This window comes from Streptopelia decaocto (genome assembly GCF_964273445.1).
Source record: "Streptopelia decaocto genome assembly, chromosome: 7".
Taxonomy (NCBI): Eukaryota; Metazoa; Chordata; class Aves; order Columbiformes; family Columbidae; genus Streptopelia; species Streptopelia decaocto.
This window is the reverse complement of record NC_138661.1, coordinates 28,104,883-28,132,663: the sequence shown is the minus strand read 5'-3', so window position 1 is coordinate 28,132,663 and position 27,781 is coordinate 28,104,883. Positions and strand designations below refer to the sequence as shown.

Here is a 27,781-nt window from a genome sequence, read left to right as displayed (position 1 = left end):
AATTGTGCAACAATGTCAGAAGGGGATGGGGCTCCTCAATACTAATTCCCTTTCAAATTGAACCTGTTTTGCCCTTGTTAGTTAATTTCATTATATTGTTGTCACTCCTGACATCCAAAGGAGTAACTGTGTAAAACCAGGAGTACTGCATCTATTTGTTTCTATGGAATGTTTATATACCTACATAACAGTCTGAAATAATGTTTATTACTAAACCAGAATTTAGTAGTGGTCAATTTCCACAGAGAGCATGGACTAAGTTTCTGATCAAGGTAGAGTGGAAAGCTCAAATTAATGACAAATAATAAATATTAAATGCTAAATGAGTGGTAGAAAAAAAAGAAACTATATAAATGCAGTCACTGGGATGTTTATTTTGTACTGCTGGACAGGTCTTTGAATCTGTAGATGCCTAGATCCCACACAGAGGCAAATGTGGGTATAGACAAATGTAGACACATGGCTTTTGGCCTTTATAACCATAAAGAGGTTTCTAGAAGAGGGAATTAAAAAAAAAAAAAAAAAAAAAAGTTCTCTTGTATAAATTTTGAAAGTTCTAAATTAGATGAGATGTTTCTCTCATTGGTCAAGTATAGACTTGAATCACAGTGTACATCCAAGATGCACTGACATTTTTACATCATATGGCTTTTCAGTTATTGCATCCTTCAGAATGAGCAAGGGCAATATAGAAAGCTGGCATGGTAGCTGAACGTCTTCAGCTAATGGTGAAACTCATCAATAAATTTCCACATGGATGATGTATATGCCTCACGTGTCAAATGTCTTCAACTGATACTGGGATTAATTGGAAAGCACTTGTCTTATCCAGGATAACAACATGTTTCTCCCATCTTCTTTGTTACTGCTAAGTGATTCTTATAGAAATATTTCTTGAGATCTTTATAAGGTGAAAGGGTTTGCTCTGTGACAGCAGATTTTCATCCTGAATGACTTTGTATCTTCTGCTGACAGTTGTCCAGTGTTTGCCACTGTAAGAGCAGAGTACTTAAAGATTTTTTTTTCTTGACTTGCATACAAAAGCCTTTCTCAACACTGTACCTCGAACTGCTAGATGTGGACAGATTCACACAGCTAAAAGGTTTGTGCAATATTTTTTTTTTTAAATACTGCAGAAAGTCCGAAGCAATTTCTAAGGGGAAGAATAAAATGTTCTGCAGGTATGTCCAGGGGTATTCTCTTACAGGAAGATACTGTGGGAAAATTTATCATTTTGTGCAGTCTAGCATTTTCCAGAGGCAGTATCAGTCTTTGTAAGCAAAAGATAAAAGTTATCCCTTGCAGGAATAGGTTAGTAACATAAAAAGTTGGGGAAAAGATCCTTCAGAAAAAAGAAATCCTCCTTCTTCATCTCTGCTTCAGTTCAGACATTGATGAACTGATATTTTTCCTTGCTTGTGCCTTTGCCATGTAAGCTGCTCTTCGTTATTTTTCTGGCACTATCTGAAGCACCAAGTAACCTCTGGATGGCATACATGTATATTCACACAGTAATTTGCAATAGGTTGATATTCATTCTATGAAATGAATTATTTCCTAGAAGTGCAACTTAGTGGTTTTCTCCTTTTTCTTCAGCCTTCTCCTCTTAAACTGATTCTATTTTTGCTTGCACACTTTCTGTTCTATTTTTAGTGCTTGTTGGTCTTTCTCTCCCCCATTTTTTCCCATTTCTTACTTTATAGTCATGATATTTGCCCATTTTCCATCATGTTTTCAGTATCTTCAGGAGACACTTAGCTCGTTCCTTCTACTGTGTTCTCTCTCTTTTCTTCTTTTTCCACTTTTTTGGTTTTGAGTTAGACTTTCAAATCTCCTTCCTCTCCATCCCTCAAATCCATCAAATTCATCTCCAAGGCTTTACTCCTTTGGATTCGTGAGAAGTGCTCTGTATCCTGAAGGTGGCAAGGAGCATGCAGAGATGTGAGAGAAGTGAGCTTAATCTGGCACTGCAGTGCTCCAAAATAGCCCCCTGAGCCAGAAGAAAGGGATGGGGGGAGCAGAATGAAGCCCCAGTAATCCAAGGGGAAATAGTTAGTGACCTGCTATACCACTTTGACACCCACAAGTCTATGGGGCCAGATGGGATATATCCAGGGATGCTGAGGGAGCTGGCAGAGGTGATCACTAAGTCACTTTCCATTATCTATCAGCAATCCTGGCTAACTGGGGAGGTCCCAGTTGACTGGAAGCTGGCAAATGTGATACCCATCTACAAGAAGGGCCAGAAGGATGATCCAGGGAACTACAGACCTGTCAGTCTAACCTCAGTGCCAGGGAAGGTCAGGGAGCAGATCATCCTGAGTGGCATCACTCGGCACATATAAGAAAACCAAGTGATCAGGCCCAGTCAACATGGGTTTATGAAAGGCAGATCCTGCTTGACCAACCTGATCTCCTTCTACGACAAGGTGAGCCATCTAGTAGATGAGGGAAAAGCTGTGGATGTCATGTACTTAGACTTCAGCAAAGCCTTTGACACCTCATCCCACAGAATTCTCCTGGAGAAGCTGGCAGCTCATGGACAGGATGGGCACACTCTTCACTGAGTAAAGAACTGGCTGGATGACCGAGCCCATAGAGTTGTGGTGAATGGAGCCAAATCCAGTTGGTGGCCGGTCACAAGTGGTGTTATCCAAGGCTCAGTATTGGGCCCAGTTCTGTTTAATCTCTTTATCAATGATCTGGCTGAGGGGATTGAATGCACCCTAACTAAGTTTGCAGATGTCACCAAATTGGGTTGGAGTGTTGATCTGCTGGAGGGTAGGAAGGCTCTAAAGAGGGATCTGGACAGGGTGGATCATTGGGCTGAGGCCAATTGTATGAGGTTCAACAAGGCCAAGTGCCAGGTCCTGCACTTGGGTCATAACAATCCCAGGCAGAGCTACAGGCTCAGGGATGAGTGGCTGGAAAGTGCCTGTCAGAGAGGGATCTGGGGGTGTTGATTGACAGCCAGCTAAATATGAGCCAGCAGTGTGCCCAGGTGTCCAGAAAGGCCAACAGCATCCTGGATTGTGTCAGGAATAGTGTGGCCAGCAGGACTAGAGCAGTGATTGTCCCACTGTACTCGGCACAGCCTAATCTGAGTTTCACATGTTAAAATCCCAGTGATTTCCAACAATCATTAAAAAGATTAAATAAAAAGAAAAAAAGGAGAGTGTATGGCCAAACACATAAACAGTGAGTGTGTAATCTCACACTTTAAAAGGATATTATATTTTAATTCTAAGATTTACACTGTGATCGTGTGGCTAATGTCATACCTTAATTGGACACATTTGTGAAACAATTTTAATTCTGTTAACTCAAATTTTAATATGTGTTTCTAGTACATGTTTAATTAGTTTCTCTTCTTTGAGGAATAAAAATAACCTCACAACTCTCATAAAGGGTCTTTAAAAAGTAAATGAAAGTACTACCCAGGTAATCACGTTTTCTTATTATTTTCTTGCCACTCCAGTACAGCACTGATTTTAGGACCAGAATTTACAAACACCTCTAGATCATACTTGGCAAAATAACTTTGCATCTCAGTTCAGTGCACTGAAGTTTGTCCTGTCTTTATGATGTGCAGATCTTCCATGATAACTGGACAGGGGAACCTTGGCCACTGTGTTATCGAAGACCTAATCTTCCCTCTTTTTTCTTGTAACTTTCTAATTGTTTGTGGATAAAATCTGTTGAATGTGAACTGAAGTAATGTGCCTTTCCTGGATTTGCAGGCACGTAATTTTCATGTCTCTGCACTTGCTCTTACATGTTCCTAGTATCTGTGTAGTGAAAGATAAAGGATTGTTCATTGTTCTCCTCTTCAAGGAGACCCGTAAAGGAACATCACAAATACTGTAAAATTAATGCAAAAGCAGGTACTGGAGTGACTTTCCAGAAAGGCCAGACCAAATGAATGTCTGTGTGCCGGATGAGGTATACACGTTTTTTTCTTCTCTTTTCTTCTGATCAGTTGGGTGTGACTGAGCAGAGTATTGTATGGTTGAATAGACAAACAGAAACCAGTGCTGTGAAATCATCTGGAAATACAGGCTTGACAGTCAGATATGGGAGATTCATCACCTTATCTGGAGTTAGTAGAAAGAATGGATCCAAAATAGCAACTCCCACCATCTTTTCTTCTCAGCAGACTAAATTCCAACACATCCACTGACTTTGGTGGTGCTCTCATACAGTCTGCCTCTAGTGATAGCATGTGTATTGCTCTCAATTAAAACATTTTTATATTCATGTCTAGATATGTGTGTGTGTGTGTGCATGTAGTCGGCCTGCATCAGGTAAGAGTGACTGCCAACTGACTAATGAAAAAACAAGCAGTTCAGTTTTTATGGCTTCTGAATCTGTGTTGCAGAAGGGATTGTTTCTTTGTTTTTAAAGACAGAAAACAAACAGATTTTCTTATGATATGTGAACAGAGACATCTTTTCTAATCTTCAGGTTATAACTCTTTGATATGATCCTTCAGGCATCAGGTTTAAATCTCCCATTAACATTAACAGGAATTGGTTTTGCCTCAGTCTAAAACAATCTTTTGTACCTTTCTTTTTTTTCTTTTTTTTTTTTTCTTGGTGATGTAGAAAATTCTCTAAACCCCTACTTTATTTGGTTATATATGCTTGCAGACTCTCTAAAATGCAGTGATCTCAGGATAATTTAAAAGGTTTGGTGTTGTCTGCTACCATGTTATACATGAAGGAAACTTAAGGCACATTTCAATAGCAGCTCACTCAATGAACAAAGTAATAAAGAAGGGCTCTTCTAGTCCTCTGACGTTAGACTTTGAGCCTTCCATAAGGCTGCGGTGACCAGTGCCTCCTAATATTGGGTCTTCAGGTAGCATTTTTAGAACTTCTGAGAGATAATTTGTGCAAAACAAAACAAGAACATAAGCAGTTCAAAATAGTAATTTCAATTAGTTATATTGATTTTCACCAGCCCTGTAGCTCAGACAAAATGAAAGATTAAAAATCAGTCTTACTGATCAGATTTAAATAGTTTTAAAAACAATACTTTGCACTGAATTTTTTTAAGATGTATTGGGTAGTGACCTGTTCAAATTCTGTGGCAAACCAAGCTGATACCCCTTCTTGTTCCCTGTGGAGCTCAGAGTAGGTGCAGTATTGGCAGTCTGAAAAAGATGGTCCACTACTGAACCATATGAAAGAGAGGTCTTAGTGTCATGTGTCCCAATTTCGACCTGAAGAAAAGGATAAGCGTCATAGAAGTTCTTCCCTAGTGTTTTGATTGCAATAACCAATAAGGCTGAAGTTGTAATTGGGATGAGTGTTTGCTGGGGTCACATTACCAAGGCCAAACAGCAGCTAAAGGCAGATGACAAGCCTTGAACCTCTTAGAGGTGAGAAATGAATGCCTATATGTAGTTCATAAAGTATTTTTAAAGGACATATTGCTTTTACAAGGAAGGTAGCTGCAGTAGGACCAATTGTTAATGCAGATCTTACTTACAGGGCCTTGAAAAGACAGGCCCTGAAAAGAAGTGTTTATTTAAATACTGTAGCTAAAAGTCATAATGAGGCAACTTAGTGGAATTTCTTTTAAGATTTTTGTTCAAATTCGAAATGTTGTATATTTTCCAGAAACTGATATTTGTCTTTAAACTTAGATACACTTGCCTACTCTCTTACTCTTACACACATATTTCCTTTTTTATTCTCAGGATGCTGTGCGAGCCATTTACTATTACTTGTTCCTTCTCTTTGAAAGAATATCTGCCCACACAGTTAAAAAGCAATTGTTTGTAGGCTTCATCCTCTTCATGCAGAAGTGTGTGGGTGAGGAGTATTTAACCCAGTTGTAAACTCAAGCAAATATCTATTAATTCCCTCACTGCTGGAGAAAGATTCAGGAAAAGTATCAAAATTAAAGGGAAAAAGAGAGTTTCCAACTTGAGAGGGACCAAGGAATGTGGTATATTCCCAAGACTATTGCTACATTTGTGCTGTTTCCCCCATCTTCTGTATTAAGCTTGATTTGTGTCCATTTGGCAGAGACATGGGCCAATGATGCTGCTTGCTAACAACTATTATAACTGGACTCTGAGTTGTGTTATATTTTGGAAGAGTAAGTACTGTTACTGGAAATGGGTACATTGCTTTCAGACCCTCTTGCACACGTCAAACTCCCCAAGGAGAGCCCTTGTATTCCTTTCAAACCCCATGTTGCAAGTAATGTATAGCAAATTGTTAGCAGATTTGTGGTAAATGAGAATGTTTCTTTCTGGTAGTCTTTCCTCTCTGCTTCATGTTGCTCTTTCTCACAAATCTTTTCCTCTGCATATGAGGGTGGCAGAACATGGGCTTATGGATAATTGAGCTTGATGCTTGTTTCCTGAAGAGCTCCCACAAACTTGTTTTTAAATCCTTGAATTTGGGTCGCTGGCCATGAAGTTGCATATTTTTGTCCAATACATGGCAGTTCTTTCCATCTACACTTACCAAATTTTTTCTCCAGAGTGAAATTCATCCAGCGTGTTTGCTATAAATACACATCTCAGCTGTATTTCTATCCTATGTGTCTATTTCTATGTGACAACATTAAAATTCCCTTGTTCTGTGTTTTGCTTGAATAATTACCAAACCATTTGCAATTAGAACTCTAGGATATGACCTCACACTGATTTATTCCTGCATTTCTTTCCGTATTTAATACATTTCAGATACTGAAAATACCAAATCTTTGTCCTTTTATTTTGATGTTTATCAGTAATGGAAACATTCCAAAACAATCAGCCAAATACCTATGCTTTGTTCATTTATTGCCTTCTCTGAAGATAAATTGACTGTACTCAACTCTCTTCAGCATTTTTCTTCACCTAGATATTATTGCCTTGTGCAGCCACCCCAAGGTGACTGTTATCACTTAATTAAATCCTTGCACGCTGGGAAGAAAAAACAACATTGTTCGTTCATAACCCCAAGGAGGTTTGTGTTGTGTTTTTTTTTTTTTCTTTAAGCCACTAAGCTTTTTCCCTGTTTTATTAACTTATTCCTGGCTACAACAAGACATACTTTGTTGATGAGCAAAAGGTTGTATTAGCTTTTTATTTTCTGGGTAAACTTATCTTTTCTCTGGGAAAAAAATGTGGGCATTACAACAAAGAAAAAAAATGGGATCTCTCCAAACCCTGCAATTCTAGTAAAGGTCTGTGTAAACATCAAGCTAGTAAAGAGAAACAGGGGAGTAGCAGGAAGGAAATGAGAAAATAAAATGCAAACATAAAATTGGAACAAGACAAAAAAAGTGAGGTGATGTGTATATACACAAGGAAACTACTGCAATGCTAAGGGAAAACTGACATAAGGAATAGCATTTTTGAAGAGAAAAATATATCAGGGCTCTTTATGTTACTGTCTAGGGCAGCATCTTTTTATTAGCCTCTTGGTTAATGTCCTCTCTCTGTCTATTGATTTTAGACTACATAACATTGTGCTCTTGCTTTTACCTTTGCATTTTTTTCCATCGTGCATAATCCTACTTGCAAGCCATAAGAGGAAATATTGCAGATGAGCAATCCATTGAATATGTGAGACCTGTGATTTGCTTTTCTGTTGTTTTAAGCACAGTACTTCATATGAGAAAGTTCACTTGAAGCAGTGAGTTGCCAGAATATGTACAATGGTTTAGCTGCATTTTTGCTTGTTTCTAGTCCACTGAATGAAGGACCAGAAAATAGGTTTATCTGCTCTAAAATTTGGGCTCAAGCAACCATATGTATTTGTTCATGATGCTAAATCATTTTGCCACCTGCTGTGTTCAACAAGCATTTACAAATAGTAAATGCTATTTAAAGCTGCAGTATTTGCAAGAGCAGTTTATGCTGTGATATCATTTGTATGAGAAGCATAACATTTTAGTGTGTAGTGTGAAAGAGCTTTTAAGTAGTTGAATAATTGTGATTTTTGAAATATTACTACTTGTAATGTGTAGACTATAATTATTGTAGGTCACAGATGATAGTATAAGTTTGTGTGTGAACCACAAAATATTGATAAATTTGTATGGATTTCCTCCAAATCCAGCATGTCAGTAGTATGTATCAGTAGTTAGTCTCAGGAAATTCCCTGTTCATCATAAAGTTTCAGCCTAAATTCTGGGATTTCTTTTTGTTCTGTGCATTTCAATTGTTGTCTGTAGCTTTCTGAATCAAATAATTAATTTTACAATGTTTATGCAACTTCAATTTCTCTTTCTTAGCAATGACAAAAATATTTCAGTTTACTTTCCCAGATTCTAGGAATGCTTTCCAATCTGTGTGCAATGGATCTGTGATCCACAGTGATTTTAACCTATACTCTGTTTTTATCTAATCTGTTTTAGCTTTGAGGTGTATAGACCATCTATAGATCTGTCTGCACATCTTAATAAGCATATCACAGATGTATCTGAAGCCTCTTTTGTTTGGTATAAAGGGAATAAGGGTCATTTATCAAGATGTTTGGTCTGGTTTCAGATCACTATTAAAGAGTGGTTAAGGAAACAATAATTCTGCACTGAGTTAAGTTTTGGTGTCGAAAGGGTGTCAAATTTCTTCAGAAGGAGATAGTTTTGGCATCAGTAAGAGCTTTAGTGGTTGGCCGTAGGCAGAATTTTATATTTAAATTTGGGACACTAATTTCAAATACTTGTAGTATGTACATACTTTCCATTTACTTTCCAAAACTGGTTTTGGCAGTTTTTTTCCTTGTGCGTTCCTAGTTGGAAATTCTGGTTGTACATTTGTTTTATGAAATGTTTTTTCATAAATAATTTTAATACTAGTTTTTGATATCAGTGGGTGGCATAGTGAATTCATTGCAATATTGGGAAATGGCACAGGAAGCTTGTGAAGGAGAATTTTATTCCAGTGTTTAGTTAGAAATAAATGGCAAGATATATTTCAGTTTCAAACAAGGATGCTTTAACGTTTCATACACCATGAATGTCCATCTTTTAGGGTCAAAAAGCATTCTTCATTTCTAAGCACTCTGATGTATATATTTATTTTTCTGTTAAAAACATTATTTAGAAATAAAAACAGTCCATAGGAAATCACCTCTAGCAAGATAAATTATAATCCTGCTAAGGATAGTACTATGCTGAAAATACTGTTTAGATTTTAAACCCTAGTCAGAACTCAAACAGTATTCTCAGATGTGGAAAACATTTGGTTATATTTCTGTTGCAGTTATTTTGTGTGTGTGTGCTTCTGCTCTTTCCCATCTGGTTTCAAACCAAAATCAGGAAAGGACTGATAAAACACCATTTCTTTTCACTATAGTGACTGAAAACAGATTGAAGAAATTCAGATAAATGTCGGAACTCGTTAAAGCATGACCACTTAAATTTATTTATTTTAAGTTGGAAGTGTTGCTGCCAATTAAAATGGCAAATTTACATGCAGTAGTCTATCTATTCTGCTTTGTGTTGTGTGTCAGGCAGCATGTTCATTTGGGTATGGTAACAGAAGAGAATCTGAACTGCAAAGACATTCACACAGCAGCATAAAAAGCACTGTCAGGATCTGGTTGCCTATTTGATAGGACAAGGGGTAATGGTTTTAAACTAAAGGAGGGGAGATTCAGACTAGATATAAGGAAGACACTGGAACAGGTTGCCCAGAGACCTCATCCCTGGAAACATTCCAGGCCAGGCTGGATGGGGCTCTGAGCAATCTGATCTAGTTGAAGATGTCCCTGCTCATTGCAGAGGGGCTGGACTAGATGACCTTTTAAGGTCCCTTCCAACCCGCACCATTCTGTGATTCTATTTGATGCAGGCTCAAGATAGTTTTCCAGTTTTTTAGGGAAAGTGAAAAAGATGCAGAAAAAAAGCAGCTATTGGGACAAATAAAAGGATATTTGAGGAAATTCTGGTTTGTTTTTTATTTTTTTACAAAAACAATGAAATTAAATTTGCGCTAGAATTTCTTTCATTGATGTGCCACAAGTAAGTCTTGAAAGTATGGTGCATCAGACAGAAAAGAATGTTGTCAAAATGCAACATTACAGGACCTCCAGGTAGCAGGAGCAGGAATTCAGAAGTGCACAATAAAGATACCCAGATAACTGATGACAACTGCCTGCAATTCAGACAACCAAGCAAATGTATAAGGTATTACTTAGAGTCTAGAAGAAGACATTGCTCAAGGCAGGAGACAATTGGAGATACATGTGACTTTTTAATGGAGCAGAAAGAAGAAAAATATCACAATGGAAGCAGGGAAAGGAAAGATGTTGTGCTCACAGTATGTTTGAAATGTTATAGTTAGAAGAAATTGAAGCGTTCCCTTGGTTTTCTCTGGGTGGTTCTGAACAACTGGAAAATTGTGTTAACATTTGGCAAGAGGAGGAGTTTTCTTCCATCCATTCCATTGATGAAGGCAGTTTTACCACAGTCATCTTAGGGAGACACTTTAACCTTCAGGTCTGTTACAAATTGGAATGAAACAGATAGTAGCAGTGCAGAGCAATCATGTCAGTTCCTACTTTGGACACAGGATACAGCATATAGATTGTTGACATGTGCAATAAAAGGCATTAGGGTTGGTGGTGTCAAGACTTATTTGGAGCTCTTTAGATAATGTGGCGTGTGGATTATTGGCACAACCAACAGCTACTGTACTCTGCAGTGTCAAGGAAATCTTGAGCACCCTTTGATGAGCAGGTCATTGATACTTTATGCTACAGCTGCTCCAGGAGACCCCTTAAGGGCATATCATGATAGTGTGGCTGCACAGTAAAACTGTGGGGTAAGAACAGAGAGGAATGTTTTCACATGGTTACTGTGAAAATGCCTTTAAAAGGAAAAAAACATATTCTTGGTCAAAACCTTATGTTTCAGGCTTCAGCTGGTACTATATGGACAAATCATAACCCCTTCACCCTTCCCCACCTTAGAAAATAGGATATTATTATGTAAATAAAACCAGACCCTTAATTATTGCAGCAGAGGTGCAACTATAATAGATTAGCTTGTATTTAAAAAATAATATAAACCTTTTTCACTGAAAGAACTACTCTGTGCTTTTGATATGCTTGAATTTATGCAATGAGCTGGTAAACAGCAAAATCCATACTTATCTTTACCTATGCAGGCATTAGAGGTGAGCTCAGGAAAAAAAAAAAAAAAAAAAGAAAGAAAGAAAAAAAAGAAAAGGCGAGGGAGGGAGGAACACCGTATTTCTTCACAGCCTCGGGTGAGATTAGAGTCCTGTTGGTGGCAGAGCTACATGCTGTCTTCTCACCTGGTCTCATATTCCAGCTGTGAAACAGAAGTGGGAGGTCAACATAGCAATGGTGTTTTGTAGCGGCAAACTGAGCTGGTTTCCTGAAATCATTCAGGACCAGACCTCCGTTTCCATCAGGATAACTGATTTTCCATAAATGTGTGTTCCCCATTTTTGTGCAAAATGTACTTCTGGAGTGAAGCGCTGTAACCTCAAAACCCTTGAAGGAAGTACTGCAACCCAGCCTAGAGAGATCAAATTTACTATGTAGAATGCAGATATAGTGGATAATCACTTCAGGGGAAGATTTTGAAATATTTATGTTATTAATGAACTCTCTAACTTGTTTCAGGAAAGGAATTGTTGTTTGGGGTTTTTTGTGTGTTTTTGTTTGTTTAGTTTGGTGGGGTTTTTTTGTTGTTGTTGGTGGTTTTGTTTTTTTCTGTTAGTCCCACATACTCGCAGTAATCCTGTGTTCTCTGCCCTAAACTGCACAGGTAAGTGAATGGGAACCAGTTCTTCTGTGGGTACCAGAATAGCACGGCATAGTTTTCTGTAGATTTCCATCTTGTCTTCTATTGACTTTTGAGCCAGTGCAACCTGGCTGAGGCTTTTTCAGTGCTCAGGGCATTTGCAAGGTCTCTGTTTTGTGATGTCTAATACTACAGGACCTCATAGTCCAGCTGTTACTGCTGCAAGGGCTCTCAGAGGGTCTTGTTTCCAGTATCAGTCTGTTTTTACCAAACCTGCAAGAATTTCTTTGAGACCTCTCCCCACTGCCAAGTCTAGCAAAAACTAGCCATGTGTTGGAATGTTGTTAGCAGAACAGTCCAAAGACATGCAGGGTAGAGGAAACTAGTTTCGAAGTTGGAAGCACCACTTCACAATCCAGCAATCCAGACCTCAAAGGGTTATCATTTTGTGGGCTTTTTTTTTTTTTTTCGTGGCTCTATAAACCTAACTCCTAGTAACTAGAACTGGATTGAATGGACTTTGGATTTGTTCTTAATATTCTGTGTTCTTATTATCTCTGTATTGCATTGTCTATAAAATATTCTCAACATGTTCTTCTTTCAAGAAGAGTATAAATCAGAATGATATGCTAGGCAAAGAACTCAACTCAATTTCTCATTCAAATCTATTTTGGTTGTCTGTATTGCCATCTAATAGATTAAATATGCTAAACATAAGCCCCTCATCCTGTTCTTCCCCAAGCACAGCCTCTCTGCTTCATATATATGAAATTGTGTGATGCAAGTGAGAACACATGTACCCACTTCTGGGCTGGAGGTGTAATTCTAGCTAGCCAGTTGTCAGGATCAATCACCAAAGCAACTGAACACCTACTGAGTGTGCGTGTTCTTTTAACAGTGCACTTAACTCTATATCACAAATTCTTCCCTATATTTTTTTTCACCTGTGTTTTTTCTTGGAAAACAGACATCTAGATACCTTTATCTCTTGAGGTTTTGTTTTTGGGTTTTTTTTTCACATAGTGTCAGATTGCATAGTTTGAAAGAAAAGCTAACCAAACATGCAGATATACAATGAATATAAGATCAATTTGAATTGAGCTTACATGAACTGAAATATTCATACATAACAGAAAAGGGCTTTAAGGTTGCTGGTTTGGATATAATAAAGTTCAAGACAACACTTATTGCTCCCACAATCAGTTGTGCTTGTTTAGGTGTTTCTACCTGCCCAGTGTTCCGATCAGATCAGGTTCCCACAGTCTCTTGCTGTGTGGTCTGACGTGCAGATCTGGGAACTTCATTCTGTCACCTTTTGCTGTTTGTCACAGCTCCTACTACTGGGTCATCTTACTCTCTCAGTTTTGGCACTTATGGTAGAAAACATTATGCAGGTGCATAGAGTGTGAAGTCGTTTACTCAGGGCAGCACCTCTCAGTGCACAAATGCAGATGTGATTGGAAAAATTTTACCACTGAAAGTCAAAAAAATACTTGATATTCAAATCCTATGTATCCAAAACAAAGCCAACCTACAGCCAGGTATACGCTTAGTCCTGACCTGAAGCGATCATATTCTCAGGGTAAGAGATATATAATGTACTCTCTGTATGATAGGTCTCATCCTTAATAGACATAGTTGATTGTATTAGATGGCATGCAGTTATTGGCATCACAATCTGCTGTTCAGTCTGGAACCAACACTGGGAATCCCATATAATTGAAGGGTTGGAGCTTGTCAGGAATTGGCATCATAAAGATGAAAGGTCAGTACTTTAATACACAACTCCCACAAAATTGAATTTTAATTAAGTGCGACAGTGTTGAATCACACCCTTAGGAGTCCTTTTTCTCCCTTTTTCTTTACGCTAATATATATAGCCCTCCTTTCAGAAAAGAGAATAGCAGAGTATCAATATTCTGCCTAGTAAGCTTCTAACTTCAGAGGTTTTCAACAGTAGTTAGTATAGCGTGTATGAACATAAATCAGTGTTTTGTTTTAGTAATGAATCGCTTATGTGGAAGAATGGACAGTGCAAAATAGCATTTGTGAATGAGAACAGCAGTTTTTAACCTTTGTTTTTGGGTGTGTACTAGTGGAAGCCAAAAATTGTCCATTGGTGGTTTAAATATTGTGTGGTGAATTTAAGTCTATAGACAGTAAGTTTCATTTTCTCAGTTACCTTTCACAGCCCCTTCCAACTGTTCAGGTTGAAGTTGTTCAGAATGAATAGTTCAGATTGCCCAGACTGTTGAACGGTTCAGTTTTCAGTTTGAGTAGTTCAGGCTGTAGTCAGCCAGATGGAAGACCACAGACTGGAAACCACTGATATGGACACAGGGAATGTACAGCTTACTGAACATCTTCTTGCAATTAAACTACCATAAGATGGTCTGCATGTCATGTAAAAGATGACTGTATCACTTACCATTTTCCCCTTGTTCCAAAAGAATCAAGGAAAGTAAACTCATTGTTCCTATCTCTCACTAGTAGACACTACTCACCTTCTAAAATATTTTACTTGGGAGGCTGCCTCCTCACCGTCACTGAAAACCAATCCAAACGCTTCATGTTGTAGCAGGTTATCATAGAGTTAAGATCTTAATACCATGGAAGCCTAACATGTAGGTTAAAATAACCTGCTCAGCCAGCTGACTTCAGCAGAGCTAATGCTGTACTGGATAAAGCATCAGACCACTTCTAACAAATATTATAGTTTAATTCCCTCAATGCACATCAGTGTTTCTTCTACATGAAAACCACCATGAAGAATTTCAGCAGTTCAGTCCAGCAACTTAGGTCAGTTAATTAAACAGAAGCATACTCATGAGCAGAAATACAGAGGATGTAGCAAAACAGTGCAAATACTTGACCAAAAATTTTCACAGAGGTAATGAAAGATCATCTGGCTTATATCATGTAACTTAGTTTTGCTGTTCTTATCTTCATTTTGGCAATAATACCATTGTCTACATGTTTTATGAAGGAGTATGCAAAGAAAAAAAAAAAAAATCCTGGGATAACCTGGGTGCAGAATAAGTGCAAGTTGTCTGTCTTGGATTTTTTTTTTTTCACATCAATAAGCCTAACTATTTCTATCTTCTAATAGCATTACAATATAACCCAAGGATATTTTTTTTCCCCTACTGTGATGCCAGCTTTTCAGCAAGTCTAATATCTTTCATGGTGCAGCTTCCTCTATGCAGTCAGGATGGTGTGGGATTTTGCAGCAATATAGAATGGCCTTCTAGAAAAAATAAAATGCTATCTATAAGGCAGAGATCCCTAGAAGTCATTTATTGCTTTTGTATACAAAAAATTGTCAAACTCGTAATCTCTGATTTTTTTCTTGAACTCCCGTTGCTTAGAGATTTATAATCTTCCTGTAATTCTCTAGGCTCATCTCTGATATTTGTCAATCTATTATCAGTGAATAAACCTGGGAGTACATGTTAAGAACCTGACAGCCACCTTTAAACATTATTCTTAACTCTAAACTTTTCTCCTTTACACTCTGGAATTTTGCAATGGCTCTGGTCTGGAACACAATCTGTTTTTTTCTAATTAAATAGTAAATGTGCCCCTGCAAGCTTTTGCTGCTTTGGTTACATAAATGTACTTATTCTGTAAGTTTGGTGAAAGATGCATCAAGGGAATCAGAAAAGTTTACTCTTCCTCCTTCACTTCTTGGCTTGGAGCTATAAAGTGGGCCTCCTTATTATTTACACATTTATTTTTGGCACTTCCTTGTTGTCATAAATTGCATCCTGACCACACAAGCAAAGAGCATGAAGATGACAAATTAGGAAGCTGGCATCAAAGTCAATTCTCACCACATCCTTTGAGTATGTCCTCTTACCTCATCTTTTTTACTGTAGTTTTGCTGCCAAATATATGTTGCTTTGTTGCCAAATATGTGTCATTAATTCATAAGGATTCTATGGTCATGTAGCCATATAATCATTATGGTGGACTGTGATTGAAAAAATGGCAGTAGTATGAGAGTTGAAATCAGGATTTTCTATATGTTTGATGTTGGGATTTTTACTCAACGGTAAAAAGCTTGTAGCCCAAGGAACAACGCAGTAAGTCCTATGCCTTTTTATTTTATTTGGGCTTTGCTTTTATTTTCTGCAAGGGATTGAAAAAATTGAAGAGGAGGAATAAAGCTTTTAGAGGTTTTTTTTGTAAGTCAGTAGGTGGTCATACTTTAGTTGCCCATTTTATTCATGTGTATTAAATACATCCCACGTAAAATCCTGTTTCCAGGAAAAATACTTCAGTTGTCTCATAGTACTTAGTGGGCTTGTGAAAGCCCAAGGTCAGATTTTCCACCTAAGTATTTGTGCTTTTTTCTGTTCTTTGTGTGGCTGGAGGATATTACTCTGATATCTTAATAATGAGAGCACAGTAGATGGGCACTAAGGCTTTGGATCATATTTCTGTTAGCCACCATTTATGCTTTTTATTTCATTTTAGCCCACATCTAAGAATGGTTACTGTGTTGAAATGAAGCTTACTTTTTTGTTGCTGTCTCTAGTGAATCATGTGTTTTAAGCCATGCCATAACACAACAACAACAACAAAAATGCAATGTTTATTATAAGAGAGGGACTATTAGCTTTTGTAAATGTCAATTGTATCCAATACCGCCTCTCTTTTTAAAAAAAGAGTAAAATATTTTTGCTGTTATTGAATGCTGTATGTCTAATTGGTGACAGGCTTTGTCCTCAAATTAATGCTAAGCTCCAGTTATAATATCATTATGTCATAACAGTGAAAAATTCTAATTAAGATGATCTGTTTGCCAGGAAAAAGTTTAGTATATCAATTAATCTGTTTTATCAAGGGGAGTATTCCCTTCCCCAGCCCCTATCTCCTGATCAGAGCCTGAATGATGAGAAAAACATCACAGATGCACGCTGCATTGGACAAAGAACACATGCATGCATTTAAATCATGTATATCTTACTTTTTACTGATGTAATTGTGAAATATGTTCTTTTTGCATTCATAATTAGGGGGTGGAACAGATGGCGAAGGCTTAGTTTAAAATAATCTGTCATTAAAATAACCTAGCCTACTGGTGATTCTTCACTCTAACTGGAGTTTAGGTCAGGGTAACAGGGTTTTTTGCAGCATTGGAATACACTAGAAAGAATTAGGGACTTCAGGGATAGTATGAAATATGAGGGTATTCTCCAGAAGGACACTGTAGTAAGACTCCAGTGAATTATATTTGCCTGTAGTGGGAATATGCAAAAATGGCTGGGGCAAAATTCCTCTGACAAATATAAATCCATTTAGTGTGGTACATTATACATTAGTGCATATTCGGTCAATGTGGTACAGTCGGTTTCATATCATGAGAGGAAATAACTTCAGTATTCTACAAATACTGTAAAAGGCACTTAATATTTTGAGTTAAAAACCCGTGCTTTATATTTTCTTCTTATTCTGATGTCAGAGGATATAAATTATAACTATTTGCATTATTCTTCAGAGGTGCTGTAGCTGGTGACTTTCACATATGAGTCTCACATCTTTCATGTCTACCACATTGACTTGCTGCTATGTGACAAAGAAAATCTTGTATCAGTCCTGCCTGGCTAGTTTAGAACAGTTTTCAGGAATAAGAAAACTGTCTCAATAAATCAGATACTTGCATGTCTTTAAAACATTTATTTTGGTGTTTCCTCTAAGATTTCATTCTCTAACGGCTTTGAAGAAACCATATAGATTTCAGCATGGTATTATGATAAATCTTCTCAAGGAGGGGCAAGCATTAACATTTGTGTCGGTTCTTTTTCATCTTAATCCAACCTTAGTTAATAATCAGAAAATTCTACATAGTAGGTAAGAAGATGTAATTAACCCTTTGACCCCAGAATCTTAATTGGCGCCTATTGAAAACAGTGGGGCAGTTAAAAAAAAAAAAAAAAAAGAAGAAGAAAGAAAAAAAAGAAAAGGAAAAGTAGCCTGTGGTGATTGAAACAGCATAATACATAATGGTTTTCTGAAATCAAAAGTGCTGCAACTTAAGCTTTAATCACATTTTGCATAATACCAGTAAGTGTAGGTTTAAACAAGAAGTTGCCAGTCTTCCTTAAATTGGATTGTGCTCAATATTGGTATTTGGGGTCACCCTGACCCTTTTTCAGCTGCCACACTAGATGGGATGGGACTGGGTTTATGACAGCCAATCTCATTTATAAAAATAAAAAAGAAATGAACTCAAGAATATTTTCCTAACAGAAGATGCTCTACCTTTGTATTCATGACCTCTGCTTCAATAAAAGTAGGACGTTCTGAAAAACTAGTTACCTTTGCAGGCCGTATTTCTGTATTATAGTTGATGATAACTGTGGAACATCTGAAACAGAAATCCTGTCTGCCTTTGAACTACAGGGAAACTGTTCAGAAATTCTGGCTGGAAATTACACTGTGGTGCTCATTTTAAAAGAGAGATTTGAAAGCTGACTCAGTCCACTACCTTTCTTGCATTTATTGTGTCCTTAGTTATACATAGGTAATATGAATAGTACTTCCAGAGATTTGTCATTAAAACACAACTGTTTGTGAATAGGTACTGTACAATGGTATCACATACTCTTCAGTATATAACATAACCTCCTGTTATGTTACCTGCCACCTTCTCTGAAGTCTGCTGCTCCGTTGCCATGCACAAAGGACATACGCTTTATGAAAAATTGAAAAATTTCAACACGCATTACTTAAATAATAAATATTCATAAATAATACCTATGAATAACGAATGAGACAGTCCTTCAGAACTACTGTTTGACCTGTATAAGGAGCAACAACATTGTCACAGAAGTGGTCCATTTCAGCCCTTTCATACTGGTGAGAGGAAGTGCCTTGCAATAGAAGGTGGCCATTTCTCCCCCTATTTTTGTTGTCATTTGTCTTAGGTATTAGGACTTGAGCTAAGTACTTGGGGTCTTTGTTCTGATGTCTCTGTATTATTATTACACAGTAGTGCAGTGTGCTAAACAGAACAAAAAAACTTCTAATAGGCTTGTTGTTACCTACATGAGCATTATAGATAGTTCAGTCACTGTTCTGAAGCATCTAGTACACACTGTTGGACCCAGGAAAACCAACCTCTGCAGGTAGGCTGTTAGGCTGATTCAGTATGGCAATTTATTGCTGCTTGTGGAGAATGGTATTCTAGCAAGAACATATATGTGGCCAGGGAATCAGGGTGATGGTTCTCAGTTTTATTTCTACTAGAGGATTAAGCCAATTTCCTCAAAGACACATGGGACAGAGCATCAGGAAAACTTAAACCAAGACATTTAAAGATTCGCTCTTTTGATCTTTCTGATGATGGGGAAAGTAGATAATAGCAAAAGAACTTATACATCGTGGGGGAGATCAAATGTGTAAAGGTTTTGATTGTTCTTGTATGGATCTAAGTTTGAACTTCACTGTTCCAAATTTTCCACCTGTTACTGATGTTAAAATTCAGGGAACTGATGTTAATCATTTGAAAAGAAATTATTATGATTTATAAGAGGCCATAAATGGTTTGCATAATATAAATGTTTTTACATGAAGGAAATCTATGCAGATTTACATTTTTATTAATTCATAAATATAAATTAGAGTCCTTCTTTAATGCGGTGTCTTTAGTGAGGGTTTGTTTTCCAATATGTGGTTTGTTCTTTTTACAAAGCACAGATTTTTGTACTAATTCCATCGCCTACTACATCAGAGAGGGGTGAACCAAAGACAGGTTCTGACCAGCAGTTAGAAATGAATCAAGAAGCAGCAGAAGAAAAAAATTAAAAGCCCCTCAGAAATCACTGTTCTATATTTGAAAATAAGTGAATTGATTACATGAATTTGTCATCATATATGTCCATCAAGTTTGTGTGCATCTCTTATTTTTTCCTCCAAAACCAGGCTGATCTCTCAAATGCTATAGTTACATTTTTACTTTTCACGTACTTTTATTGCAAGGGGATATATGGGATGGCATTTTTTGGGATTGTCTGATTCATACCAACATTTGGGGTGCATTTTATTTTCTGAGTTGTTTTAGAATTTATAATTTCTGGAAGTCTGTGATTTGACTTTTGCAATAGTGAATGCTTGTTTGCAATAATCAGCCTTATAAAAGCATAAAATTAAAGGCATGTATAGTGCATGAAAGGCAGTTTCTTCCTGGTGAAGATTTGCTCTTATTCCTAGAGGTGTATTTCTGGTTTGATATGCAGTGATTTACTCTGTGTGTCAGTTTAGAATATAGCCCTTTTTTATTAACTGCACTCATGTTTCAAAAGGTATGAATTAATCTGTGTAGTCATATTTTGATTTTTTCACTTGCAATGGAAACCACATCCAAAGACTTGAACTTGTCACAGTAAAATCTGATCTAGAGTTTTACACCAAAAGGATGAAATTCATAACATTTCTAATAGCCTAAGCTGTAAACATATTTGACAGTAATCTACTGATTGGCTTTGTTTGTTGTCTCACAAAGGGAAAATGTCTGTGTGAGGGGAAGTATGCATACGTGCTTGTGTGCGTCTAATCCTCAACTAATTAACAAATTATTGAGGTCCATAGTGGTTTGAGTGATGGTAGGATTTTCTCTTTTTTAGTTTTGGAAGTCGATATTCTCTGGTTTGATTCTGGGGAATAGCGAAGGGAATCTTCTTACACAGCATTTCATTGGATGCTTATTTGTTTTCCTTACTTACTTCTTCCTGTAAAAAAATTGAGCAACATTTTACTTTTCTATATTTCTTCTGTCATTTAAAAGAGATAAATTTTATACAGTATATGGCAGATGTAAGCATGACAATAAGTCCTTGAACTTTGGAATACACTCATATGGTGTTTGCTAATATATAGGCAGAATACTGAGGAATTGTTTTAAGGATTCACATTAAAAGCATTCATAGAAATCAGAACATTTTCTCAATTTGTTCCATGATGCTTTTGTTTGAATCTATTTCTATCTGGAATTTAGAAATTTTTATTAATCTATTCACTTTTTTTTTCTTTACTCTGTAGTCCCTGGATGGATTTGTATTTGCACTAAATCAAGAAGGAAAATTTTTGTACATTTCAGAAACTGTCTCCATCTATTTAGGCCTGTCCCAAGTAAGTACATGCTTTCAATTCTAGAACATAATTGTATGTGATGCATTCTTCTGTTTATCAGTCTTAAAGAAATAATAATTTGGCTTCTGTATTTTGTGGATTATTGAATTAGCGATTTGAAGTTGCATCTGGCTCATCCTGAGAAGTGATTGAAGAACATATCTATCAGTACTGGACATAGAGATAAGACAAACTTGTGCCTGAAAACTTTTTGCCATGAAGGATCATTATTAATTTATTGAGAACAAATGAAGTTTCTTTTCTCAGTTGTTTTGAACTTTAAACCTCCATACCTGATAGGAAAGGGACACACTAATAGTGCTTCCCTTGTGTCCTATTACTGGATGTTTATGGAGTACCCTGCATTATCCAGGGAGCTGACACAATGACAGGGAGCCATTTGGAGTCAAGAAATGCTGAAAGAGACCATTAAAATGTCTTGCAGGGAGGGTTCCAACAAGGACACATTTTGCCTCTTTCATAAGTGCTCACTAATATGAAAAGACATATTTATAAAATATAATAGTTTAATTTTTTTTTCCTTTAATTGCTGGCAACTGTTTTTTAAAGATTAAATGGCAGGACAAAAGTACAGGGAAAGTTGCTTGTTGATGTTTACTCCTAACCCTGCAGCATCCAGAAATGTTAAGGAAGAATAGCTTCTCTCTGCTTGTACTTAGAAATGCAGCAGAAAGATTTTGCGTGATGATTTTCAGAGTAGGATAATCTACTTCTATTGTGGTCACCCTGAGGAGAAAAGAAAAACTGAGATATTTATTTCAGCTCCTTTAAATTGGGACCCATACTGCTAAGAGGAGGCAACTATTAGCACTGGCAACTGTCAGATTTGCTCTATCTCAACAACAATGAAATGGGAAACTTTAACATTTGGTGCAGAAAAGACTAATTTTAAATATTATCTGGTGAGAATCCGAATAGAGGTTCATTAACTCCTCAAAGAACATGCAAGCAATTGGCAGTAATAAGTTCAGTAATTGTTATTTTGTGCTGGCTTTAGCAAACCAAATGATAGGAGTAGAAACAGAGCTGTTTCTAACTCAGATCAGTGTTCTTGTCTCTCATTAAAGTCCCTCGTTTTGTAATAGACTTTAATCCCTGCTTTAATCTGTTTGGGAGTTAGTATCAAGAATCTCAAATTTTGAAATTGGTGCGCCACCATGTTGCTAATACAGGAAAGAATCAGAACTTTAATGTTTATTATTGTCTTATGCTCATATTAATCAGTTTTATGCATAGTATCCAACGAAGTTTAATAAGCCAGTAAAGAAGGAGGATGGATAATTAGTTTAAGCAGGTAAATGCTAATTAGGAAACTCCTGAAAGGCATCCATTATACACTAGCTTAAAACAAATTTTACAGCCCTGGTTAGTGGTGTAATCCAAATTCTGTCAAGGCAACTGCATTTTCTGTAATTGAGATGTGTATGTTTGCTTTGCATAACAGATGGCTCTGTATGCTTAGACTGATAGCTAGGAAAATAATAATTGCATTATTCTGGCCAAAAGAATATTAGCTCTTGGGTTTTGGCCATTTCAGTCAGTCCTCCTGCCAGCACAGCATATGCACATATATGGATTGGATTTTCAAGGAAATTGATGCATCTGGAATAGTGTGGCCATCTGAAATATCATCTGTTCAAGAAAAATTTGGCTTTAACCCTATGCTAGTCTCTTGTTAAAAGCATTTTCTGCCACTCTCTTTTCAACTATAGGAGTTGGTAAATCTTTCCTCACTCTGAACATACATCATGTTGTTAAGACTTTACACTTCATCTTGATCCCCATATACATTTCAAGCAAGAGTTCAGATAAATAAAGCAATTGTCTTTGCATATTAGAGTATTTGATACAAACATTTCCTTGTGTTCACTACCGAAAGTACTGGTAGAAAAACTACCAAAAATCAGAAACAGCATTGTGGATTGTAATACAATAATACATGAAATCTACTGAGTTCTATTAAAGTGTCTGTGATTTTTGCTGTTCTTCTATTCTGTCTTTATGGAGACATTTTGCATTTCTCAGGCCTGCTGTATTTATATTTTTAATATACTATTCTCTTGCTATAATATTATATAGCTAGGTCTCTTAATGACAAAATAAATGTTGTAGCTACTTGGTATTAAATCACTATTCAAAGGTTATTTGTTACTAAAAAGTATTAGCAAGAGTATTCATAAAACCATTTCTCAAACTATACATGAAAATGCTACTGTTTGCACTACAACAATCTTAAAATACTTGTGAATTCGGAATTTCTGAAACAGTGCTATGTGATAAATGTGGTGTTGCATTTCTTGCACTGAAGGTAAACATTAAGATGTCCCTATCCTTATATTCCCCAACTATATATTTATATAAAACCTCTAGGTAGTTTTGCTCATCAGAAAGTCTGGATGTACATTATAAGCATCTTTATTTGAATTGTCTTCTCCAGTCCTGACTTTGGAATCTTACTTTCTAGTCAAATGACTTTTTAGGGACTTCATCCTTGTTCAGTTGTGTTTGGTTTTGGTTTTCTTTTTTTCTTTTTTAACTAGTGTGCATGGAAATAACATGCAATATATTTTGTACTTGCAAAGCGAAGTCTTGTGTCTTTTAGCTGAAGGAAAATAGTCCTTGTACCAAATCTCAGCAGGTGAAAACAGTTTTTCATGGAACCCAATTTTTCTCTTTTCTGAACAGTGAGAGCCAGTGGTGCAAAACAAATGGATGCTGATGTTTTAAGATAGCTGCAGGGCTAATGGTAAAGAAATCTGATAAAACAATATATTTGGAGGTAGTCCAGCAATGATGATAGTAAAGTTACTTTTGGGAGGGGGGGAAAAAAGTATATTTGAACAGTAAATAAAAATTACAATAAATACTCTTTTGACGTTGTAGTGAATGTACCTTGTATGTAGATACCCATACATATATGTTTTGAACACTATCTTCCAGCTAATGCTAACCATAAATTTGAAGTTAGGTTGGCAGATGTGAATTCTAGAGTATACTGTGGAAATGCAATCAGAACAGTTTCAGAGAACAGAGATCCATTTCAAAGCAGAGGGAAAGACACAAAATTAGCTGAAAGTAATGAGTGAGAGAAGGGCCAAAATATCTGTTATATCCTTAATCTGTATAAATTATCATAGCTCAATTGTAATTGGGGCAAGCTATAATAGTCCAGCATATTTTCCAGTATTCAGTAGTTTCAGGAACTGTAGGAATTGTTGGAAGGCTCAGACATGTCTAGAAACATGCAATACTGCCAGGATTTCTTCTCTGGGTTGGACAACATGACCTGTGATGGTGTAGCCAATACAAACAGCTTTTTACACTGCACCTCTGTAGTGATGTAAAAATGCTTTGTCTTCATATATATCTATTCTCTGACATTTTCAAGTCAGCAATTAATTTTTTATGTCAGGGTAATGGCCAGCTTTTTGAATACCCAGTCCCTGATTTCCTTTTAGAAATGAGCTGAGATTTTGAAAGCAGAAGGCAAAAATGAGTCACTGTATCTGGACATTGAAGAGGCATTTGAATCGCTTCTTCAGACACTTAGAAGTCAATATTGTTGTTACTGAAGAGATTTAAATTATTTTGCAAAGTTTCCATGTTTGACACTTAGGCCACAAATATGCTGAAACACAAATAGTAACAAATAGGGAGAATAATCTATCCATAACAAAGGATGAAATTGTCAGACATAGGAGGTTTCAGGGTCAATAGAAAATGCTATTGGTGGATAAGCTGGCTAGGTTACTTTTGCTTTTAGCAAACAAGTTCTTAATCACCTCTCACCAACAGTTGTACTCAAGAAGGATATTATGCATTGCTCCCTCTCTGTGAGGTCCACACTGTAAAGTAAAATATTTCCTGCCTTTGCTCCTACTTGTCCAGGGGACAGACCAGGTTCAAAAATTGGCCTGTTGAAAAGAGAGCTCACTAAAAAGGAGCAGTGCAGCAGTGCAGCTGCAGGCATAATAGGAGATAATAGGGATGAAGAAAAAAAAAAAAAAGAATAATAAATTGTTGAGATTTTGTCCTTTTTAAAACAAAGCACACAAAAAGCAGTAGGTATATTACATATGTACTGTGTTACCAGCACCATAACCTATCTCCTTATTTTCTTTTTCTGTGCATTTGTTCTATGAAATGGCAAATAAAATTACAGCTACAGCACACGAGTACAAGGTCAAATAAATGACAGTACTCAGTCTATTTGTGAAGCTATTCTGAAAAGGAACCATGGTGCCAAATGTGGTTTATTTGAATAATAAAGAAGAATTAGATTCCCCTGATAACTTGGCTGAGGGCCAATAAATCACTAGAGGTTAAGAATGCTTTGCAACTGCCATGTATTTCTTTTGCTTTTACGAAGCACAGACCTCAACTACTATACTCTACCTGGTTTTCAATGCAAATCAAGTTGAGGTTAGTAGATGGTTAAAGGGTAGCTTTAGTGCTCTGTTTGCTTGAAAAATAATATAAAGCAATCTTGACATTTGCATTCATTCTATAAGTTCTACATTATTTTCCCCCTATACCATTTTCTAAATAAAATAAAAATATTTTAAAAGTCTAGGCAAAAAAATAACAACAAAAGCCAGGAAATTTATGGGAAAATTGCATTTTTTTAAGCAAATCTAGTCAGTAACCAGTTGAGAAAAGATCTTGCTTCTCTGTTCTTGTCATTGCTTTAGTGTTCTGAATTTAAATACTACTATGTAAAATGGTAATTTCTGCTAATTTAGTAAATTGGTACACTAGCATCGATAGTTGTTTAATAATTTGTCCCCTTTAAAAATTAATAAAGAAAAGCCTGGGAAATTCTGTGTTGGTCATGTGTTTTTAAAAGAAGTTTTTCTCCTTAATGTTCAGTGTAAGAAAGTTCATTTTGTCTTTTATGCTAAAGAAGTGAGCGAGGGAGAAGTTCTATTGAAATAGAGCAGCTCTGAGGATTTTGAGAGCAGTAAGAAAATACAAGTATCAAAATAATTCAGAAACAGTACAAGGCACAGTGGCACATTATCAATTTACAACATTTAAATTGATAAATGCTTGGTGGTGAAGGCCTACAAGGGCACTTTGAAAAGCAAATAGCGACCTGGTGAAGAAATTGATTTTCCCCCCCCGAAAATGACTGCATGATGCATCATTTGACTGCATGCTGTCCAAGTGCTTGACAGAGATAATCTCAGCAATCCCACGGGTGACCTTATCGTTCTCACCAGGGCAACTTTGTCTAGGTTCTGACTTTGTGCATGTCAAGGTTTCTTCAGGCAGGATCCTTAGGGGGAAAAAGTTCCTCTGTTCGATCCAGATATTGAACCACTCTTCAAGGCACTCCCCCACCCCCAAAAAGGCAAGCTTGTTTCTTTTCTTCATAATTATGAATGAACCGAAAGAGAGAAAATATCTATAGACACACTGTCTTTGCTGAAGCCGTTATTGCCTTTCAGTGTAGCTTAGCTTAGCTCTTAAAGGAGAAAGGATACCTGCCATTAGGGGTTATCGGACACAGTTGAAAGGCTCCAAAATGTACGGCACTCTTCTACATAACAGAAATGTCCTGCCCACTTGCTTTCTCACAACCACTGTTCACAGCTTTATTTTTGCTCAGGAAAAGATTTTGCCATTGTCACGGTATTTCACATCAGTGCCTAATATTCTTTTCTTTATGCCATTTTTTTTGAACCCTATCCCAGCCCAAGAACTTTTAAGACAAGTGTAAACGACAAGCTGACAGAAGTCCTGAACATCAACATCAATATGCATAATTTTGCATAGACACTCTGTAACAACCTTCACTGTATGGTCTTGAAGCGATCCAAAACAGTTAGCTTGTTTTAGCTGAGTATTACAAAACTGGTTTTGTCTAGCACAAAGGATTAAATTGCCCCAAACTGTGAAGAATAAAGACACTTAAAGATTTGCAGGATTTTTTTAAAGTACTTTATATAACGAACAAACTGTTTTTCATGTGCAGTTAGTAATTGTTAATTATAATTACTGATTAGGAGCCTATTAAAAGCAGCAAATATTGTGCTCTGCTTGGCACCCCAAAGCTGCTTTACCCACTGCCTTTGACACCCACAGTTCACCATATTCAACCTCCTTTACCTCTTTCTTTCATCCACAACATTAATTCTGAGTGAACAAGACGTGCTTCCTTGCTTTTGACAAGATTTGCTGCAGTCTCATGCGACAAAAACCCAACACTCATTCCAGATTCAGAAAGTAGGATTTATAACAGCATTTTAATTTAATGTTGGATGTCGAACATATAAAGAGATCACAGTAGTACTAGAGCTGAAAATTGATGCCTTTTTTATTAGTGTCCTCTCAGAAGTGGGTGAGCCGCTGTTTGTGCAATGGAGCACAGAGCACCACAGTCAGATGAATGAGGATATGCTATCTGCAAGGAATCATATTTCAAACCACTGTCTGCTTCTATTGATGTGCTCAGAGTTGAAAGGTTATGCTAGTAAATGCCATCAGAATTTTCAGCATTAGAAATCTGTGGAATAATCCGCTGACTGTCACTTTGTAGTCAGTCCAAATGCAATATGTAGTGATGCTTTAGTGATTTTTAAACTTGAAATTAACTTATTGTTGCTGATCACGTTATTTTGCTTATTCTTCTGCAGTGTGTTTAAATACTGCCAACTGTATTGTCTTATAGGCTCCACTGAATATAGCTCTCTGTTGAGTTAACTAAAGGAATCCAGAATGTCATTTTACATGAGAATCATGTTTCCTTTATTTATTCTTTTGAACATATTTTACCAGCCATTGAGGCTGAAACATTGAAAGCCTTTATGCAGAAGGGATTCACTGGTTAAAATGAATGACACAGATTCTCCATGCAGTAAAATACAGCCTCATTGGTTTAACGCTTGAAGGCTGACGA

General features: G+C 36.7%; 1 protein-coding gene across 2 annotated transcripts in view; it reads left to right on the top strand.

The window, feature by feature from the left end:
• NPAS3 (neuronal PAS domain protein 3) overlaps positions 1-27,781 on the top strand; it is a 608,602-nt gene that overhangs the window by 401,965 nt on the left and 178,856 nt on the right. For both annotated transcript variants that reach the window (XM_082057395.1, XM_082057394.1), the window contains one exon: positions 20,770-20,859. In XM_082057395.1, the coding sequence (XP_081913521.1) occupies positions 20,770-20,859 (90 nt within the window). The remainder of the gene's footprint in view (positions 1-20,769; positions 20,860-27,781) is intronic.